At 38.4% G+C, this 22,657-nt stretch overlaps 1 protein-coding gene across 2 annotated transcripts in view; it reads left to right on the forward strand.

Moving 5' to 3' along the window:
• Nucleotides 1–18,495, forward strand: part of RBM25 (RNA binding motif protein 25) — a 40,346-nt gene extending 21,851 nt beyond the window's left edge. Inside the window, exons 8-19 of one of the 2 annotated variants that reach the window (XM_038407802.2) lie at nt 1,120–1,173; nt 1,416–1,499; nt 5,014–5,294; nt 7,810–8,026; nt 8,391–8,480; nt 9,549–9,622; nt 10,449–10,599; nt 11,048–11,372; nt 12,003–12,277; nt 12,902–13,000; nt 14,380–14,427; nt 16,887–18,495. In XM_038407802.2, the coding sequence (XP_038263730.1) occupies nt 1,120–1,173; nt 1,416–1,499; nt 5,014–5,294; nt 7,810–8,026; nt 8,391–8,480; nt 9,549–9,622; nt 10,449–10,599; nt 11,048–11,372; nt 12,003–12,277; nt 12,902–13,000; nt 14,380–14,427; nt 16,887–16,979 (1,791 nt within the window). In that variant the 3' untranslated portion in view covers nt 16,980–18,495. The remainder of the gene's footprint in view (nt 1–1,119; nt 1,174–1,415; nt 1,500–5,013; nt 5,295–7,809; nt 8,027–8,390; nt 8,481–9,548; nt 9,623–10,448; nt 10,600–11,047; nt 11,373–12,002; nt 12,278–12,901; nt 13,001–14,379; nt 14,428–16,886) is intronic. The other variant, XM_038407803.2, reaches the window with a different exon arrangement.
• Nucleotides 18,496–22,657: the final 4,162 nt, after the last annotated feature.

A 22,657-nucleotide genomic window follows, 5' to 3' on the forward strand; every position in this document is an offset into this window, starting at 1 on the left:
TAATTTCCTTCCTCACCCTTTCTTTGGGGCAAGACTTTTTGGATGAGAATCTAAGAATGAAGTCATTGTCTAATGCTGTGGGCTGTATTTTATGCAAACAAAAAAGACTGTAAAATGTTTTTTGTGCTGTGGCTATTTATGGTCATGGATAATGACAGATGACTATACTATCACATTGCCATGCCACCATAATCTTGCAAGAACTGAGTGCTAAGTGTACTTTTTGGAACTCTGCTATTTCTGCATGATCTAGTTTTAGACTAGTCTGAGGTAGCAGAGCAGATTAATATGTTCTGCCAAAGACACAGCAGCTGTTGGGTTGAAATTGCACTTTGCCTTCTCTCCCTGATGGGTAGGAAAATGAGAATCTTGGAGGCTACATCTTTGGCCTGTGGGGGTGCAGGTGGGAGCAGGGAGATGAGTTCATCACTCCTTTGACTTTTAAGAAGGGGGAAAAGAAGAATCTGTGGGTGGCGGGTGGAGGGAAAGGAAGATGGGGGCAGATGCCATATGAAAAACACTGCTTGTTCTGGGGCTTCTGTCCCCCTGAAGGGAATGGGAAGAAACTGCTGCTGATAGCAGCTGAATCCTTCACTAGTTCCACTGGATGAAGGAATGATGGATGATGTGGGGGAGATGAGGGTGTGTGGGAGGAGTGGCGAGTGAGTGGAATCTGTTTTTGAATTTCAAGCATGGGGGAACCTCGCTAATTCGCACTAACTACCAGGAGATCCATTACAGATGACTAAATTTTGCGAATTAGCGAGTAAATAAAATCAAGATTTATGCAGCACAATGTATTGATCACTTATTTTGACAAGTGTAGTTTAGTCTTATTTATGATGAAATTATTATAGTGTACTAATGACCTGTAGTACACTTTATAATTCTGTGATGTCTTACTAATATGAGACCTCACTACAACATCTGTTAAAACTTTGCTGAGAAAAAGATCAGTGAAGGGAGAATTAGCGAGGTTCTTCTTTAATTTTGTTGAGTCAAAAAAATAAGATCACAGCAATACAATATTGCTTATAGTTCAAACATACAAAACATTGTTTTTCAGAGTAGTGTGCAATCTATTTTTAAAAAAAAAAATCTCCGTGGATTTTTCCGCAGATTTTCCGCAGATTTCCAGTGGCCCCACTGATACCTTATCCACTCATCACCAAGGTTCGTTTACATTGTAGGCTTTGACAATGACTATGTTTACTGCTAGTTGCCAGATTTGTGACTCTTGTCCATCTGATTTTTCACTCATTAACATCAGACTGTCAGGTTTGGTACTGCAGAAGGGGTATATTTATCTCTTACAAGACTGGTACAAAACTTCTAACCTTAAGCTTTTCTCTTGTTCTTCTGTGTATGTACAGATAGCTCTTAATGCTTTTCCTCCTGTCCCCCTTGTTTTTTAGGAGGATATAAATGCTATAGAAATGGAGGAAGACAAAAGAGACCTGATATCAAGAGAGATCAGTAAATTCAGAGACACACACAAGGTAGTATTCTTGTTTTTGCACTTGATACAAAATTAGGCTTTTACAGAATCCCAAAAAAACCCACTTTTATAAAATTTACCAATACATTACAATATCACTTAAAATACTGTTTATAATGAGGTGTAATATATATATATATCTGGAGAAAGAGAGAGCTATTTAAAAGCCAGCAAAAGACACATACCACGTTAAGTGGCCCTTGGCATTTGTAAGACTTTTAGGTGCTATTGATTGCTTTGCAGTCTTCTCACTTTATCATGAATAGACACAACTTAAGTTTCTACACATACATTAAGTTAGATATATTTATAACTAAAGACTAAACAGGCTGCAATGTAAGACATACACTTGAGTGTGTTTCTGTAGACAGTTATAACGTAATCCAAGGAAACGTTTTATGGAGAGCTGAAATTTTAATTTTAAATTTAAGACTTTTTTATTTTAATAGTTCTAAGTTGAGTGGGGGAAAATTAAAAATAGGTCAGTGGTTACCAGAATTACCAAAATTTAGATGCATGGAAGAATTGTAAATTCCCATAAAGCTAATCTATTCATTGACCCCCACCATTATGATAGAGATCATATGGTGACTAATGCAAGATGAAACTCTCAGCTTGGAAAGTAACATGGAATAGGATGTAAGTATGAGCTTCTGTTTTTTATTATATTTATGGATGCCCCCTCAGAAAAATATGCAAAGGGGTAACTGGCTTGGAAATGTTGTGCACAGCAAATCCCACTTCAGGGTTCCCACCTACAGAAGTTTCTGTTAATGTCAGTGCATTTATGAATGTTTCTGGTTTGGAAGGTGGTACTAATGGATAGTGAAATGCAAACTGTGCATGTAATATATTTCAATGTTTAGCTTATAAGGCGGTATTAATTTTCCCCAGCAAGAGTGGAGGTGGTCCCTGACCCACTGAAGTATTAACCAGTGTTCTCGATTTGAACAAATACTTTTCTGAATACCCGAAGTTGACATTGATGAAAAGCTTGAAGGTGCAGTAAGGTGAAGTGTACCCCTGCTATTCAGCTTTACCTTGTGCAGTTGTTGGGTGGTACTTTCACACAACTTTATCAACATAAAGCAAAAGGAACACTGCTGGCAATGTAAATACTGCATTTTCCTCTCCACTCAATTTAGGAATGAAAGCCTAAGGAAAAGAATTCCAGAAGAGATCTTCTGGTGAATTTCAGTAATTTAAATATGAAACTGGTCAATGGTGAGACATAGCAGAGTTGTGTTTAATTCCAGGCCCTATCAAGTCACTGGTACAAAATATAAACAAATCACGTGGTTTAAAAAAATTAAAATATGCTTCACTGTTTCAGAAGCTGTCAGGCATTTTACTGCCTTTGATCTATTTTATTGGGGGGATATTTTGGATTTCTTAACTTTTAAAATCAACTTGAATTATAAGTGGCCATTGTATATATTGGGTGGAATGATTTAAAGGGCTGTTGAATCCATAGCAGCTGGCTAATGAGCACAGTGAACCTTTGCATGTTTTAAATATGAGTTTATAAAACAATAACCACAGACTGTCAGGGTATCAGCCTTGCAGGGGGCGTCCATTTACAGCACGGACGAGTCTGAAGAGAGCTCAAGGTAAGATTTATGATTCTTCTACCTGCCCTTTTCTGTTCATTACTTCAGTATATCTATGATGCTTTTTCCATCCCATTATCCCTTCAGACTCTCTTGTTTACACTGGTAGCAGTTGGTTAAATGTGGTTTTGATGTGAACTAGATAGGCCAATTCATTTTTTTTAATTGGATTTTTAAGGAACCAAATTTATAAAATAGGTCATAAGAGACCAAAACTCGTACAGAGAAAAGATATCTCTGAGACACAATTTTTGCTATGAACAAAGTATTTGAGGGGAAATCCAGGAATTCAGGCAAAGAAATTTCTATTGGAACATCTAAAATAATCTGTAAGTATCAACTATTTCAGTATATAAACTTTTCTTTAAAAGTATATGAAATTGAGGTAAGTTTGATTTTGAAAGTTGGCATAGCATAATCTAACATCTTAGTTTGTTACATTTTAAGACATCTATAAAAGAATTTCACTTAGTTTCTAAGTTTTCACCCCTCTGTTTTGTAGAATTTAAGTTTTGTTTTTTTCATAGTATCAGTTTCCTACCATTTTTTTAATCCCTTTTTCCTTTTGTGATTTCAATGTATCCAACACTAGCATGCCTGTATTTTACTATCAATACAGTGTGGTATGGTGGCTGGATATATTGATCTCTTGTGAATTAGCTTTATTTCTGTAACCCTATGTCAGTTCTCTGGTCCATGGGCACAGGACAGAAGAATATTTACCAGGTAAGATTGCTTTTTAAAGTTGTCTTAAATGCATTGTTTAAAGAAAGAAAAGAAAAGAAAAAAGAAAATGCACATTTTATTGTTTCGGTTTTTAATTTCTTTTCAGTGGTGGTAAACGTGGAGCCAAAGGGGATAAAACCTGTTTTTTCTGCTCAGTATGTGTAAAAAACATGTGGGGTTCTGGCATCTGTCAGGCTGACAATCTTGGTCTGTCTTTGTTGTTTGGTATTTTTGTGAACCGTGTACTTGCTCTTCCTCCCAGAAACATAGCTTATAGGCAAAGTTAATCCAGTGTTGGCGATCCATGTCCTAGCACAGCATCTGTAAGTTAACACACAACAATTGCTTCCAAGGATGGATTTATCTATCATTCTATTGATGTATTTTCTATTGTCTTATAGGAGTTCTGGTTATAGATACTGTTTTTAAATGGAAAAGTTGCAACTGTGTACAATTTTAGTAAAACAGTAGCAGATAACCCTTTAGTTTCTGTATTTCAAATGAGTGATTTCCAACCTTTTTTAATCTTTCCATCTTGTAGGGGTGAAAGTTGAGGATTCCATTCAGCAGAATTCACTTTTTATTAGTGAACAGTTAGCTTTTTAGGAAGGGCAAAGCGGGAGGGGTCCAGCTCCCTGCTCACTGTTGCAGCATGTGCACCAGTGTGCAAATGGATGAATTTCTTTACCCCAAGTTTTCAGATAGGGTTGACATGGTCTGCTGAGACCATGGGGAAACAACTCTGTCCCAATGGGCATCAACTGAATCCTGTTTGTACAGCTGAGCAGAATGAATTTTGTTAGCTAAAAGTTCATTTTGTTTGTACCCAAGTGGTTCATTGCACCTGTGGAGTCTGTGGCTCTGCTGTGAACCATGATTGGGAGTGCACTGTGTATGTGCACCTCAGTCATTTATACAACAATCCAAGGCCAGCCCTACCCTGCCATCCAAGGTTGGAGATTGCCAGTCTGTGTAGATCTATGCTTTTGCACGAAATCTAGTCTTGTGATTGCTACATTTTGATTTCATACTTGAGTTCCAAACAAACTATTTAATACATTAAATGTTAAATCACTGGCGGTTTTGGTACGTCCATTACCAGCCTTGCGTGTTGCGCCGGGACTATCTGATTCCTGCAATTATGGAATTAACCGTGAAAGTTCTCTTGTTGGTTTTTAGAAACTGGAGGAGGAAAAAGGCAAAAAAGAGAAAGAGAGACAGGAAATTGAAAAAGAACGGAGAGAAAGAGAGAGGGAACGGGAGCGTGAACGAGAGAGGAGGGAGCGCGAAAGAGAGAGGGAACGGGAGCGTGAACGAGAGAAGGAGAAAGAACGGGAGCGTGAACGAGAGCGGGATAGGGATCGTGACCGGACTAAAGACCGAGACAGAGACCGGGATCGAGACCGTGACAGAGACCGTGAAAGGAGCTCAGACCGCAACAAGGATCGAAGCAGATCAAGGTAAATAAAAGTTTGAGTTGCTGAAATAGAACTCTGGTTACGCAAATGAATATAGTTCAATATATTGTTGGGTTTTTTCACTTAGAAAAAAGACAGCTCTCAATCCTAGGTTAAAAAAATAGGTCCATGTGGAATAGGAAATACGATTTTGAAAAACTTTTATTTTTTATATCAAAAGCACACAAAGCATGTGATAGTTCCCACAAAAGGTGAAGCCTTATTGCTCAACCCGTCATCCTAGCTAATCGGCAGTATGAAAAGAGCTAAACTGCAAGGAAGCTAGTGGCTAAACATGGTAATGCAAAGTCTATATGCAGGTTGTGAGCCAAATGGGAAGAGGGGAGAGTGTTTGTTTCAAGGAGGTGTACATATATTAGCCTTGGCACTCAGTGTACCTAAATTTAAGGGACTGACTAAATGCTTTTGAGGCCCCTGTCTTGTGAAGGTAGAGCCAGATGGAGGTATTACGGAGTGTCAGAATTGGTATGCTCATGGGGCAGTAGAGGGTTAAAAATAATGTGAAAGATAATAAATGTGAATATCTCTCTCAGTAAGTGATAACATACTCTTAAATTCATTTAAGATTGAAGCTTTGTATACAAGGCTTTTCAGGCCAGCAGTAAACTTATTTTTTATGTCCTATGTAAAAAAAATAGAGCGGGGCAGTATTCAAACCTAAGGCAGTTGTCCAGTCTGACTTTTTTTTTTTTTTTTTTTTTTTTTTTTTGGTTATGGAAAGATGATCTTTCATACCTTGCACAACTATCTGGCATTCTTATTGTCTTCTGCTTTTGGGGTGGGTACGGAGAAAGGAAAAAAAGAATCCATATAGGGCTGGGTGAGGCAGCTGGATGTGAGTCTTTCAAACAGACTGGCTTTGAGGGTTATTTTTTTCATAACTGGTTGCATTACACCCACTATATCCCCACCAAAGATCCTTTTATGCCTCTTCAGACAGAGCATCTGCCCTCCATCCTGAGGTGTCCCTTTTCTCTCCCTGTAATAGTCCTGCAGCAAGGTGATACTCTTTGTTAAGAGGATAAGGGAAAGTTTTATATATAAATAAATAAAAAGATACCAACTTCTGCTCAGCAAGACCTGCTCTCCCTTTTCACCAAGATTAACCTGACATACCTCTGTTCCTGGTAGCCTGAAGAATGAGGGACTGAGCTTGCAGTTCAAACTGAGATTTCTGCAAGTAGCACAAACCTTAAGAGTTATTTAAACTGTAAAATGATGGCCTGGAAAATAAAGGGGACTAATAGCTTTGGGGCATGTATGTGAAAAACTATTGGAGAACATTGACCCTTGAATACTAGCTACTGCCATGTGTGCTTAGTGATTCCAAGTGTTTATGGTTGGGCTGACTAAGTAATAGGTTTGTAATAGTTTTTAAAAGACGGCAAAAATTAAATATAGATTTACATAATTAACACCATCACTATATCTAATTATTTTGTACAATAACCAGAGGAATAACTCCAGAGAAGACAGGGTGGATAAAAATCAATGATTTAAAAAAAAATAAAATACAAATTTAAAATTGCTTTTTTTTCTCAAAGCATTTTATCAAAAAAATCTGATCTAAAGATAGTTTTAAGTAAGATACATTATAGCTCAAAGATATCTCATCATGGAATAGGGATTATAAATTCTAATTCTATAGTATGAGACAATATATTCATGTAATGTTTAAGAAAAATTTTGTAAATTAGTTCCAATAGTTCATGGATTAGGGACCCAATTTTATAGGGTTGCAGGGGCTTCTGTATAGATTATTTAGGTTATCTTTTTATCTACCCAATGGGACTCAGTGCTCTGTCTAGAAGATACCATCTGAGGTGCTTAGTTTTGCAGTGCTCAAACTGTGGATTCGTGTCTTCAGAGATAACATGCTTGTTAACAGCAAAAATGTTTTTAAATAAATAACTCATATATAGAGGTCAGAAATAACAGACCTCAACCCAATTGTCCCTCTGCATATTTGTGTACACAGAGTCAATCCCTTAACTCTCTCTAAAAGTGCAAAGTTTCAAAAAGTTCAATGAATAGAAGATTGTTGGGGGCAGAATAGATCTGGAGATAAATATGAGAAGGGAGAGACAGGCAGTAGAAAAAAAAGTGAAATTGTCTGAGCAGTATATTCCAGAAGTCTTGAGGACTTTCTAAGCGTATCCTTAATTGATTTGAGATCTACCATACCATTCTCTCACTAGAAGGGAAAACCTATAATGGCAGCAGGCAGTAGATGAGACCCAGTTTGGGTCTCCTCTATCTCTGAGTTGTGAAGAATATGTATTAAGGTTATTACAACCAACAAGAATGCACTTTTATGTAGATATCCATGATTAAATCGAGTCTTTCTGACTAGTGATTTAAATCAAATCCACCCTGAGAGAAGGTATCAGTACTGTATTACGTGTTTGAAATTACATCCAGTACTCGTTTGTTCTTGTTTGATAGAGGAGATAAGCTATCTGGTTGTATGCTTAATTATATTGGTCATTGTCCTTAGAGAGAAAAGCAGAGACCGAGAACGTGAACGGGAGCGGGAAAGGGAGAGAGAACGGGAGCGGGAAAGGGAGAGAGAACGGGAGCGGGAAAGGGAGAGAGAACGAGAGCGGGAGCGAGAAAAGGACAAGAAAAGGGACCGAGAAGAGGATGAAGAGGACGCCTATGAACGGCGAAAGCTGGAAAGGAAACTACGTGAGAAGGAAGCTGCTTATCAAGAGGTAGTTTGGTAGTAGATATGCTTTTCAAACCTTTCAAGTTACTTTGAAAAGTCGCTTTTGATATCAGTGACTTTTTAATCATGTGTTTCTTGGTGGTTGTCTTAGTGCACAACAGTCCACTTTTTTTCCAGCCCCATATCTAACCCTTTGGCACTGGATGACACGATTCAGAACACAATGTTCTACAAAATTAAATCAGTCTGGAGGGGAATTTCTGGCCCATTTATTCCAAGGGCTTAAACTAGAAGTAGTGAATTTGTATATCTTGACCTAATTATTTCTAAGTGTGTGGAAACTGGTTTTGTTTTTTAGTTGTTTTTAATGCTCAAGAGATTGGAGAGTATTTCATATATTTTTATTGCAGCGTCTTAAAAACTGGGAGATCAGAGAACGGAAGAAAACTAGAGAATATGAAAAAGAATCTGAGAGGGAAGAAGAAAGACGAAGGGAAATGGTAAGATTTGCTATTTGCAATTGGATTTAATTTTTTTTTCCTGTGTCTGAATTAGAACTGAGGCAGATTCTGTAATTTTTGTCACATAAAGGGCTACTGTGAAATATACTGTAATTTATTGTTCTACTTACATCAACAGAACACATGGATTTTTGTATACAATAGCTTAAAGCTAACTAGCCGCATAATTGTGATAGATGGCTTTTAAAATCTAAAGCAGAAGCGTTAGGTAAGAGATCCTGGAAAAATAAAGCTTGTTTGTCTGGGTCTAGCAGAAGCAGAACAGGGAGAGAGGCAGGCAGCTACAAAATACTCTAGTTGTTTTACGGAGAATTGCACCTTCGGTATGAAATGTTACAACTGTGACCAACATACCTGTCAAGTTTTCAGTGTAAATGTAGTCTGTTTTCTGATGTATAGGACATTGGTCAGATCTAGTCTGCTGGATGTACTCCTGTGGTATGCTTGTCATGTTCAGATTCTGCAGAATGAGGGTTTTGGGGTTTTTTTGGTTTGGTTTGGGGTTTTTTGTATTAAGATTCTGTTCCTCTGTCACGTTTTGGCTCGTGGATGAGCTAAATGCTGCAGCACATTGCAAAGGAGTATTTATATCTAAAATTATTCATTAGAATTATTTATATTGATTAAACTTTTGGTTTTTTAAAATCTAAATTTCAAGACTAAATGGAACTGATAGTGCCCATTTCAAATCCATTAAACTGACTTTTAATGAGGTTATTTGAAGAACCCTATTGTGGTTTTCTTATTTAGGACACAAGAATATTGACCATATGAGAAAGCTTCAAGATGTTAGATAATGAGAACTTCAGTGCTTGCCAGTGAGGGACATTTATCCTACCAGTCAGAGATGGACAAACATTAGTGAGTTGTCACACACTTATATGGGAGGAGAGGGGAGTGATGCCACTCCAAAAGCTCTCCTTCTGCTGGCAGGGGGAATCTGTATCCAGTAATTTAAATAGGGATAGAATGAAACAGGATGTATTTTGTCTGAGAGGAAGGAGTAGAAAACCTTTACAGTAATGTTGATGTCTCTACATGCTACAGGCAAAAGAAGCCAAACGGCTAAAAGAATTTTTAGAAGATTATGATGATGACCGAGATGATCCAAAATATTACAGGTATGTTTGAGTAAGCAACCAAGCGGTATTATCCAATCCTTATTATCTAGCTGTTTAATAAAATTGTCATGGTTACTGGTAGAAAATAAGAGGCATGAGTGTACAGGGGACTTGGCACTCAAATACTGTGGAGATAGGAATCATAAGAACCTAGATTACCTCGTGGAGTCCATACATTCAAAATCTGAGGGAACTGGGTAACACTTTACTTCTACTCACTGATTCATGGAGCATCTCTCCTTCCCACTCCTTTAACAGGGATGAAGGTATTGCATTAGGGTGAGGCAGAACATGAGATCAAAGTAGTCCCAAAACTGGGAAGGGAAGGGAAGAGTGGACCTTTTATATAAACTTATTTCTCTGCTCTTTATGCTGGGGCTGTGGATTATATTCAGAAAAATTTTAAGTCTAGGTGGTGAGGATCCTTCTTATGGGAATACCCAAAAATCTTAACTGATGAATTAAAATGGGGAGGAGTTCTTATCAAGTACAGGTTCACTAAGGTCTATAGAACATTTATTATTCTTTTCCTAGCTTTATAAGTGATCCCACTCTAACTATAATTTTTTTCATTCAGGATTTCAGAAAGAGCATTTGTCTCTCGGCATGTCTCATTATCTGCTGAGCATGATGATGCTGATTCTTTGGAGTTGTGTATAGAATGGGAGTTGACATTTTAGCATCTCCCATCATGAGAAAAGAGGGTTCAAGGTGCACTTGTACATCTTGTGGTTTTACTTAATGGAAAAATGAATGCAAGCAGTTGTGTTTTAGAAGGCTTTCATTAGATCTTAACTTTTAAACACAAAGTTTGTATCTTCTTCAGGGGTAGTGCTCTTCAAAAGAGATTGCGAGATAGGGAGAAAGAGATGGAAGGAGATGAACGAGATAGGAAGAGGGAGAAAGAAGAGTTGGAAGAAATCAGGCAGCGCCTTCTGGCAGAAGGACATCCGGATCCAGATGCAGAACTCCAGAGGGTAAGCAGCAACTAATCTAACAAAGGAAAATGCATAGATATCTTTATAGTATTAGGCAAAGTTAAAAGTTTGAGTACATATTTAATAAATTAGAGGTTTATAGCTGATCTGGTGGTAATATATGCTTTGTTCGTCCAAATGTAGATATGGAAAGCTTTTTTTGGTTTCCAGTCTCTATGTAAGTATCATAAAATTGTTAATCTGGATTTTTTTTAAAATCCAAATAAAATGGAGTCCAAAAGATTATTTGGATTTATCAGGATTATCCAATATGAAGACAGTAGTAGGGTTTGTGTATATTTTAGTCCTTAATAACAGATTATGCAGTGGACATTTCATGGGGTAGCGGGCAGGACATTTAAGTAGGTCCTTTATCAGAATTTCCCCAAATAGCACAATTTTGGTTTTGAGAGGTTTTTATGTTCTCTAATGGGCTATTTGTTTGCAGATGGAACAAGAGGCTGAAAGGCGCCGACAGCCACAAATCAAACAGGAGCCAGAATCTGAGGAAGAGGAGGAGGAAAAACCAGAAAAAGAGGAAAAAAAGGAAGAACCAGAGGAAGAGGAGGAGGAACCGGAACAGAAGCCTTGCCTTAAACCAACCCTACGACCCATCAGCTCTGCCCCATCTGTTTCATCTGCTAGTGGCAATGCCACCCCTAACACCCCGGGTGATGAATCTCCCTGTGGCATCATTATCCCTCATGAAAACTCGCCTGATCAGCAACAGCCAGAGGAGCATAGGCCTAAAATAGGACTTAGCCTCAAATTGGGCAAGTTGGCATTTCATTTAAATTTTCATTGAGGGTTTGGAGAGAGAAGAAACATAGGAAGTTGAGAAGCATATTGTAGATTTGGGAGCAAAACCAAGCAACTTGATATGCTAAATTGCCAAAACCTAGGATGCTCTTCCTGCTCACAGGTATTTTAAAATATTAGCTAATTTGTCTAAAATCTGGGAAGAAGAAAACAGGTTTGACATACTAAGTGAGTGGTTTCCTAAAGAGTGCTCTGCTAGTGAGCTGATAATATTTTGCACTTACAGGTCTTCTAACAAAAGACATTTTAAGCATCAGACTGAAAGCCCATTGAAATCTGTTCATTGACTTCAGTAGGCTCTAGTCTGAAGTGCTTTACAAACATTTATTCATAACACCCTTTTCAAAGACCAGCAAAATAAGGGATAGAGAGGCTGACTTTCCCAGAGCAGCACAGTAAACTTGTGACAATCCAGAATAGAACAAGAGTCTTGACTCCCATTTCCTCTGCTCTGAGTACTAGAGAACAAATTTTTATATCCCTATCCCTTATTTAAAGGTGTGAATTTTACTGTGAAGACAAACAAAACTACCTTCAGTTGTAAATAACAAATATTTTATTATTCTCTCCTACCTTTTTTGTAGGTGCCTGCAATAGTCCGAGCCAGCCCAATGCTGTGAAGAGGAAGAAGCTCCCTGTAGACAGTGTGTTCAATAAATTTGAGGATGAAGACAGTGATGATGTGCCCCGGAAAAGGAAATTGGTCCCCTTGGATTATGGTGAAGAAGATAAAGGCTCCTCCAAGGGCAATGTCAATACAGAAGAAAAGCGCAAACATATTAAGAGTCTTATTGAGAAAATTCCCACGGCCAAACCAGAGCTCTTTGCTTATCCTCTTGATTGGTCTATTGTGGATTCAGTGAGTAACCGTTTCTTTAATTTAAAAAAAATAAAGCTAATTTTGATCGGAAAGCATAATCTGCCAAGTGATGCACCATGGTATTCACTAAAAGACAAAATATTTGTCACCATGAATCAGATCAATAGCGCTGACTCAAATCAAACATGACAGCTGATGCTGTACTTCCTGTCCACAGATAGCATCTACTCTGCATCATGCCATGCCTGCTTATTTTAGCTCCTGGGCCTCTCCCCAGCTGATGATACAAGTTATATAATGGTTTTATGGTATGACCAAAATACTAGAAACACTAGAAACTCACAAAACTTTTGCTTTAAACCATAGGTGAGAATTAGGGACATTTAATTTACTGTGTCACCAGGTCCCTAAGGAATAGCTTTTGATTTCTAACAAGTTCTGTTAGGTAGTATAACTTCTTGCAGAAAATTGATCTGCATGTGTGTTGGGCAGGTATTAATTGAATTAAAATATTGATCTGACATTTATATAATGTTGGATCTTTCACTAGCTATTTGTGTGTTAGATTCTCTACGTCACTGTTAGTAGCTGGCTTCTGGGTACTACTGATGGGCAGTAAGGATGATGGTAAGTCTGACGTAAATGGTATTCTTTCCTTTTCAGACATTAATGGAACGTCGCATTAGACCATGGATCAACAAGAAAATAATAGAATATATTGGTGAAGAAGAAGCCACACTAGTTGATTTTGTTTGTTCAAAGGTTAATATAATTTTCCTCCGAATAACTTTCTAAACATCTGGTTTTTGTTTCCAGTTTAAAAAGACAATGGCTGGAGAATAACCATTTGAAGATGCTACCAGTTTGTAATGTTGACCAGCAGCAAGCAGCCAACACTGATTTAGTGCATGTACCCAATTACAAGACAGCTTTAATACTTACTTACTCATAGTATGCATATACCCAAGGCTCTTTGCAGTCTGGTGCACGCTTAACTGGATTTCTGTAGTGAGACCCTCCAGGGCAGCAGATGAGATTTTGCAGAAACTTCAGATGAATTAAGAGATTTTTATATTATTTAAATAGGAAAGTGAATAATAATCAGTATGTTATCCCTGTTCACTTTCACATTTAATTCAGTTTTTTACCTTGCTCCGTAGGTCTTAATTTTTAGTGTGTTGTTGAAAATCCATAACTATTAGAAGTTCTTGGAGGGAAGCAGGAGGTTTTGCTTTTTGGGTTCAGAAGACTTTTGACATCTGAGAAGAATGTGGGAGACGCTTTAGGAGTGTGGAATAAGCACGTTAAGTGGATATAAAATGAATGTATTTGAAATATTTAACCATGGTGATACTGATATTTGCATCGTTAGATTTCAAATTTAATAGATCATTGAAATGAATGTGGCAGTTGATACTTGCAACAGCTTTGAAACAAGCTGTTTACAGATTCAGGAGAAACCACTGGACTGATTTTACATTTGGTTCACTTTTTTAAAAAGGTTTCTTCACAGCCACAGGGCTAGAAACATTTATTTTATTTTATTTTTTTAAATAAAAGCCTGGCTTCTGGAGCACAGTTCTGATAGGATGTACTAATTTTAGCAAAGTTTTAATTTATTTGTTTAAACTTTATTCAATTTTATATATAATGCCACCCTCTCCTGGAAAAGGACTTTGAGCTCTGAAAAACAATTTCAAATATGTTAAAATAAATACCATCCATTCAAATCTCTAACAAATAAAACAAAGTGAGGCGGGATGATTGATACCCCCCACTCACTATTCTCCCCCTATCCTCTCCCAGTAGCAGATCCAGGTTGGAGGAGGGGAAATTCCTTCCCCCTCACTCCCCAAATTAGCACAGCCAGGCTTGAAGTGTAGGAGCAGTTAGTTGAATGAGTCCCTTGTGGCTTGTTGGAGCTAGGCAGTGCTGGTGCTTGTCGCACATGTTGACCTTGATACTAACACTGCTGTGAAAGTAGATGCAGTCTTTAAGAATTCTTAATAACTTGCTGTGGAGAAACAGTGGGTTGCTCGCTATAGCAATTTCAAATTTAGGCTAATTTTTCAGAGATCTTTAATATGAGTACAGTTCTTTAGTTCTCAGTTTGTAGACTGAAAACTATTTATTTGTTTCAGGTTATGGCTCATAGTTCACCGCAGAGCATATTGGACGATGTTGCCATGGTAAGCTGAAATTGAATATCAGTTATCTTCTATTTTTCCCCCCTCGTGCTTCCCCCTGGCCCATTCATACCTCTCAGTTCAGATGGGTTGGCTTTATTGCCTCATATACATTATGTAGAAGCTAATAATTACAAATTCAGAATTTCTAACTTTGAATTTTTTTGAATCTCTGCCAGTATTCATCAGTTATGGACCCTTTCTTTGCAGCAGTTTGGGTATAGCAATTGACAGCAAACTTAGGATGAAGTTTGATACACTATGATAGCATTATGCAGTCACTGGTGATGGACTTAATTGGGGTAGTGTAGTATGTTTAATGTTCAGAAGAAAACTGGAAATGGATGTACATTTCCAAAATTGTCATCTTCTAGGTTTTGCATACCTCAAATCAGTCCACTTACAAGTAGACTGGCTCCACATCCTTGCCTTTATGATTTGACATGTAAAATCTAAAACTGCCAATTTCTTTGGTACTGAAGTGAAGGGTTTTGTTCCTTTGGTGGAAAAGGTATCTGGTCAAGCATGCACAAGTCAACTTCTTCCTCCTGGAGAAAGCACCTAGGCAGTTCATATTTGTTTGTTAAACTAATAACAGTATTGATGCTAGGCAAAATTCATACTGTTTGTTGTTTAGACTGTGATAGAGCCCAAAATATGCTAGGCACTTTCTAAATATAGAGGAATACATGGTTTCTACCTGTGTAGATTCTAGATGGTCAAGCTGTGTTAAGAAATAAATACAGCATACCAGCAAAGTGATCATTGGGCGATGGGAGGGTTCACATCTTCAGCTGCATCTTAGTTTGGGATTTTTAAGTTACACATGAAATTCCCCACCCCTAACCACCTCCTACAGTTCAGCTCCATTACAGAGATGGGAGAGGCAAATGCAATTGCAAGCTTCAGTTTGTGTCGAGACACTATGCCCTCCCAACATTGTCTTCCCCTTCCACATAAATAACAGTTCATTCATAAGATAGATAAAGGAAAAGATAAATAGATGACTTGGCTAGTTTCTTGTAGGTGTTGCAGAAGAAGTGAGTCTTCAGAAGGGATTTAAAGGAGAGGGTGGTGGCCATGTGAGTCAGCTCAGGAAGGGCATCCTATAGAAGGATAGGGAGCAGCATGGAAGAAATTATGAGGCAGTTGGAGGAGCAGACAAACAGCATCAGGGTGGCGCAATGGGGCAACAAATGCATGGGAGAGTAAGTAGGCCGGGGCAGAGTTTCATAGGGAATGATCATGAGAAACTTGAAATTTGATGTGGTGAAACAGATCCATTGGAAGAATCCAAAGAAGCAATAGGGAGATCAGATTCTGACCTTACTGGTTGTGTTTTTGTTAAAAGGGGGCAGATGGGATGTGGGGAAGACCAGACCACAGATGGCTGTAGTGCTCAGATTGGGACTAATGCTTTACACAGAGAAGAAAGCTTGTGTTTTGCACATATTGTGTAAGGAAAAGAAGAATTGGCAGTGACCTCCAGATTGCAGATCTCTGTGTTAGGGAGGATAGCAGCATGGTCACTTGTGCTGGAGAATAGGATAAGAGGATAACACTGCTTTGCAATTCAGCCTGTTGGATCGTTGTCATGCAGTCATGTTTCTGAAATTTAAAATTGCTCAGTTGCTATTCTGTAAAACAACTATTGATGATGGAAGGAGTGGTTGGGGGCCATGATGCATGGATATTTAATAGTGATAGAACACACAGAGTGTGAAAGAGAGGTGCCAATGCGAATTATCTGTGCCACTGCTTGTATAGCTTGCAGAGATAACCCTTAGTCACAAAATTTGGATCCAGATTACATCATTCCCAAATTTCAGAGGGAGGCTCAGAAAAACATATATTTTGGTTTGGCCCATCATAAAGATATAGGAAAAATTTAGATATGGATCAGAACTTTTGACACTTCCCCTCCCATCCTCCCAAACTTTAGGGTTCACATCCAGAGTTTCAGTTGGCCTTATCCCTAATTTGTGAATAAAATATGGCCTTCCCTAGATGACTAGATGTAGCACTGATTACTTGGAGTTATAATAAAAATAAGTACATACGACATGAAGTCAACTTAATGAAATAAGGTATCTTGGGTTCACTTCGCTTTCAAACTAAAATATGTGAAGTGATTGCAATCTTCTCGTGTAAATCAGAGGACCCTAGCCATACTTGTTAAACTTTATGTAATGCCTTACTGAAAAATTCCAAAGCTTTTTAGTTTTGTGTACTTGGATCATATCACCCACCATTTGACAATAATACATGTAACTTTTTCCAGGAAAAATTTAATATTGCTGCTTAATGATGGGAAATAACTTTATAACTCTATTTATTTTGCTCCCCAGACATTTCTTTCCTATGAACACAACCAAAGTAATAAGTCTTTCTGCTAAGTTTTAAATGTAGTGCCACTACCTAGAAATCCACCGTAACCTAATATATTTTTCTCCCACCTGTAGGTACTAGATGAAGAAGCGGAAGTGTTTATAGTCAAAATGTGGAGGCTATTGATATACGAAACAGAAGCCAAGAAAATCGGTCTAGTGAAGTAAAGCACTCTCCTTGCTTTTAGGGTTCCATTTGTTTTTTTTGTTTTCCTTTTCCATCATTCAAGAACTTTGAATTTTCTCTGTCCTCAGAGACACTTGTGAGACCTGTATTTTTTTTATGTAGAAAATGTGAAAAATTTGTCCTCTGCTCTATTGAGGCCACTCTGCCCCCCTCGGTTATGGTTATATGAATCCTGCATTGGTTCTCTTTATAATTCACCAGGTACAATTTACTGGTATGTTTTATAAGATGTAGCTACTGTACAAGTCTCTGGTGATCTTGTTTGGCAAATCTGTTCCTTGTAAATATTAAAAAGACTCCCTTGTTTTGCAAAACATTTGCACTTAATGTGGAACTATATCATACAGACCAAGAGAATTGATTTTACTGAAAGTGTATCATCCTCTCTCTCTCTTCCCCCCCCCCCTCTAATTTAAAGAACGATCATAATAGGATTGAAATTAGAATTGTAAAAATAGAATAAGTGGATGAAGCGACTTTCTTGGCTTTCACAGTATGTGTGTGAGCGTGCCTGTGACTGTTGATTTGTCCCCCTCATCTGACTTAGGGAGAGGAGTGGCCTTAAGCTTTTCATTGTATGTGAACCTGCAGGAAAAATGGTGGTGGTTTACCAATTTAGAATTCCTTGTGAAACTGGCCAGAATCCCTCCTGCAGATGCTCAACCTTCCTGTAAAGGGATTGTAAATTGCAGGATGCTTCTTATTCTTTGTTATGTTGACGACAGGACTTCAGTGAGCACTATTTAATGCTTTTTACCTCAGATGTCTTGTGCACAATTACTTCATTTTAGCCCTTCTCTGATAGCCCTTCCTACCTCCAAAAATCTGATTTTTAAGAAATTACTTTTAAAACACCTTTTTTTAGAATTTAGAAGAAAAATTAATATGCCAGTTTAGGACATTTTGGGAAAGAAAAGGTTGAAGGATATAATTAACCATAGCAGTTTATAAAAACTAAATCATACTTTTTCAAACAATGTAGAAGTCTGTTTTTATGTCTACTATCAAACCAGCCCTGGTTTTGTTTTCCTTCATTTTTTGTACTGTAAGCAGTCTGTATCGTCATGGAAAGAGGGTGATATTTTCCTGCCTTGTCTGTATGGGATTTTTATAAACAAGCTGATGCGGTATAAATGATGAGATGTACTGTACACTGCATTTTTTAATCTCATAACCAGGTAAAAAAGCACTGATGTGCGATGAGCCGTCTCGATTGCAGGATGAACGTTTTCCAGGGAGCAAAACAATCTCAAACATTTTTAATTTTTAAACACAATTCTTAATATCAAACAAATTAAGTACAGCTGTTCAAGTATCTGTGTAACTGTATTTAACTGAAGGATACAGGTTGACCTGTTTAGAAAGCATAACTGTGACCTTGAGTTATTAGATTCTTGCATCTTAAGAGGACATTTGAAAACACTGTTCTTAACAAATGGGATCGTGTAAAGGTTCTGCCATGTAAATATTTCAAATATTAAAAATGTATATATTTGATTTGGGGGCTCAAATTCTTTGAGTTTCATGCAGCATGCCATTTTATTGAACATATCTGTTCCAGGTCAAGAACCAGAACAAATGTCCACAGAGGCTTTTTAACTCTTCTGTATGGGCTTAACGGAAGTGTGCAGAGGTGGTCCGACTCCTAACTTGCCCTTTTTCATCCCTTTGAGTTTGTATGTTTAAAGTGTGCTTTTCTTTATTTGGGTTGAGATCTAATATTGTTTTATGTAGTTTGGTTTAGTTTGGGTTTTGTATTTTTGCGCACACCCACACACACTCCAACCTCCTCCAGACTAGTTTTTGCTCAACGTGTATGACTGCCGCTTGATACTACCCCAATGGCACCCTTTTCCCCTCCTGCACCACCACCTTCAGTGGCTCTTCCAGATGCTGATGAAATTTGAAGCTGTGAACTCCAGGGTGGGAGTGAAGAGAGAAAGGGAGGGTGGGGGGAGAGCTGGTTGAACCTAAAAATTCAAGGCCTTATTTGTTCCCTCTAATACAATCTTCCCATCTCTGTCCCTAATGGTACTTTGGCAGAGCAAGTTGAACTCATCTTTAATGCCAAGCAAATGTCACTGAGACACAAACTGCTCTCTGCACTTGGTATTTTGCTCAACACCCCCAACAGATTATGAAACTGAAGCTAGATCTCTGCTTAGCAGAACACACTCAGCCAGTAGGATTGCTCTACATATCTGCCTATTAAATTATGTTAATGAATTTGATGAATGCTTGTGCACTTGCTTCCTAGAGACATTGAGTTGAATGAAGATTTGGGTGGACAAGACTTTGGTAAAATTTAAATTGGAATGTTAAGCAAATATGGATTAGTTGGGTAAATAGTATTTAAGTGTGTAAATTATTGGATTAGTGATTTATTTGGAAATTGGTTTTAAGGAAGTTGAGAATTTATATCACTCATTTATTTTTGGTAGTGAGTGCACAAGATCGGATATCTGCAGGTTCATAACTGATTTTTTTTCTCCCCCCTTTCAGAATGCAACATTAACTCTAAAGTTTTTATGCTAGTGTTGCCTGTTGCACATGTTAAGTTATTAATGTGGTTTACCATTGAGACTAGTTTTACTGAGCTGTTTTCCACCCACTTAGAGGAGGATGATTCTAGTTTTTGTGAATATACAAAGATCAATATCCTCTAGGATGTTGTCTGGTTATGGTTGTGTTGTGCTTATGGACTTCAGTCTTTTCCCCTTGGATTCCTGTAAACATATTTATTAAAACGATCAGTTAGTGTTTGAAAACTTATATTTCTGATGTTTCTAGGCTTTTTAAATCTCAAAGCATTAAATGGAATTGACTTCACTAGTATACAGAAAAGGAAGAAATGCTATTTGCTGGAATGGATTTCAGAATAAAGTAATTCCTAATAGCGCTGCAAAATTCTTAATATAGAATGTCTCTTCCTTAAGTGTTTTTTTCTTTCAACATACAGTCACAGGGTTATTTCAAAATACAGTTACAAAAGTGTTGCTACAGTTGATTGTGTAAACTATTTTGAGAGACAAGGTGGGTGAGGTAATATCTTTTATTGGACTGACTTCTGTTGGTGAAAGAGACAAGCTTTCAAGCTTACTCAGAGCTCTTCTTCACCTTGCCCACCTTCTCTCTCTAATATCTTGGGACCAATATGACTACAGCGCATAAACTATTTTGATGGATATTTGACATTCTCTGACCATTCTAAATTTATTTTATTCTCTGAACATGTGGAAACTTGGGCTTGTTGAATACATGCTATTGACATGTCAGTACAGTGAGGAAGTGGATTAACTGTGTATTGGTCATGAGATCTTTTGGTTAACTGTCCCATAAACTCTGATGGAAATTTGGTGTGGTGTGCTATAGCAGCACATAAAGTACTTTTGTTCTTATCATGGGATACGTTTCACTGTGCTATAAATTAAAGGAAAATATGTATCTGTTTTGGAAGCAATAAGGGGCCCTAGTCATGGATCAGGGCCCCATTGTGCAGGGCACTACAATTTAACTTTGTTTTTTAAAAAAAAAACAAAAAAAAAATACAGATGCTCTGAATATCCTGAGAATAACCCAGCAGCATTAATACCAGTATACAAATATAGCACAATTTTCCTTGAAATATCGGGTTCATATTCCCACTGACGAGTGTTGCACCACCTGGTGGCGCCTAACAGTAGAACCTTCTTCAAATGTAGCGCCTATTAGAGTGCACATGTGCCCCCTCCTACCCCTTCCCTTGGCATTTCTGAGAGGGAGGCTATATAAGGGGGCACTGCACTCATTACCACCTCAGTTCCTTCCAACTGCTGCACCAGACAGAAGTTCTTAATATAGTTTTTAGTATTAAGGTAGTTTTAAGTATAGATAGTTAGGACACTACCAAATTCACGGCCATGAAAAACGCATCAGGGATTATGAAACCTGGTCTTCCCCCGTGAAATCTGGTCTTTTGTGTGCTTTTACTCTATACTGTACAGATTTCATGGAGGAGACCAGCGTTTCTCAAATTGGGGTCCCTAACCCAAAAGGAAGTTGCAGGGGGGTTGCAAGGTTATTTTAGGGGGGGGTCATGGTATTACCACCCTTACTGAGCTGGGCAGCCGGAAAGCAGTGGCTATTGGCTGGGTGCCCAGCTCTGAAGACAGTGCCCCACCAGCAGCAGCACAGAAGTAAGGGTGGCAACAAACCATACCATGTCATCCTTAGTTCTGCACTGCTGCTGGCAGCAGTTCTGCCTTTAGAGCTGCGCTCCTGGCCAGCAGCCACCACACTCCAGCTGGCCAGCTCTGAAGGCAATGCCACCAACAGCAGCAACACAGAAGTAAGGATAGCAGCACCGCAACCCCTTCTACAATAACCTTGCAATCCTCCTCCCCCGCACACACTAACTCCTTTTTGAGTTAGGACCCCTACAATTACAACACTGAAAATTCAGATTTAAATAGCTGAAATCATGAAATTTATTATTTTTTAAAATCTTATGACCATGAAATTGACAAAAATGGACCATGAATTTGGTAAGGCCCTTTAGATAGTACGTAAGGTTGGGTCCATGTGATGGTGGAACAGCAGAAGCAGCAGCTGGGCTTCATGAGATGTGCTTCATTCCCAGCTGCCTTCCTATTCTCTCTTTGGGTGTTCTGCTTTCCGGATTTTTCACACCCAGAACATGCAAGAACTGGCGGAACAGACTACAACTGCTGCTTTAAGAAGCTCTTGCTGCTTACACTGTCTCTTGTTCTGAAGGTTCATGGGACACAAAAATCAAGAGCCCGGTTTCAGTTCTGGTTACTTCCATATAGCAAGGCTAACTTGTGTAAGGGTTCCAGGTTGTTGGGATCTTTGTCGGTCCTGGCTCCTGATCCTTTGACTAAAGCTGTCAAGGCTTCGAAGGCACCATTGGTAGAAAAGAGCAGACTGCCTGCTAAGGAACCTAGAGTCATTTCATTTCCAACTGTATTGGTTCTGAAAAAGCTGAGGGTGAAGGTGGCCAGCGTTAGCAGTACAAGATCCTATATGTCCAACTTATTGGATCCACCCAATTCTGACAGCCTCTGTGCTTCTTATTTTGAAACCCAAATCGGTTCTGGGTTCCACTTCAAAGGCCAGAGTTGTGGACCTGTGTGTTTCTTTGGTCTGAAACTCTCCAGGCTTATGGCACCAGTTCCATCCTCCACTCCTGTTCCAGGACTGTCCTCGGATCCAAAGAGGATGTTAACAGTAGTGGCTGATGTGCACCTTCTTGTGTCTTGAGTGTTCCTTAGATCTGACAGGAAGTTGGTCATGATGATGAAGAAACAATCTGCTGCTGCTTCTGAAAAGAGACTAAATTTTCTCTGCTTTTCTCCTTTTTCCAGATTCATCTATGCCACCGCTTCCTAAGACTCATATGGGATCTCTAGGGAGATCTTTCTTACCTTTTATCTCTCCACCATATGGTTCCATTGCTGTCCCTGGTGTGGTTCATAATGGATCTGAGGTTGGATCCTACTTAAGAGGAGGACAAAGGAAGAATTAAAAAACCTGATTCATCCTGGGGTATGCCGCATGATTCTTTTGCTCCTCCTGTGTGTGTTTCTGAATCCCAGCTACTGGAGATTGGAAACTGTGGTCTTCATGAATTTTTGGATAATTTATGGATGGAGAGATGTTG

Source organism: Dermochelys coriacea, chromosome 6 (genome assembly GCF_009764565.3).
Source record: "Dermochelys coriacea isolate rDerCor1 chromosome 6, rDerCor1.pri.v4, whole genome shotgun sequence".
In the NCBI taxonomy this organism is placed as follows: Eukaryota; Metazoa; Chordata; order Testudines; family Dermochelyidae; genus Dermochelys; species Dermochelys coriacea.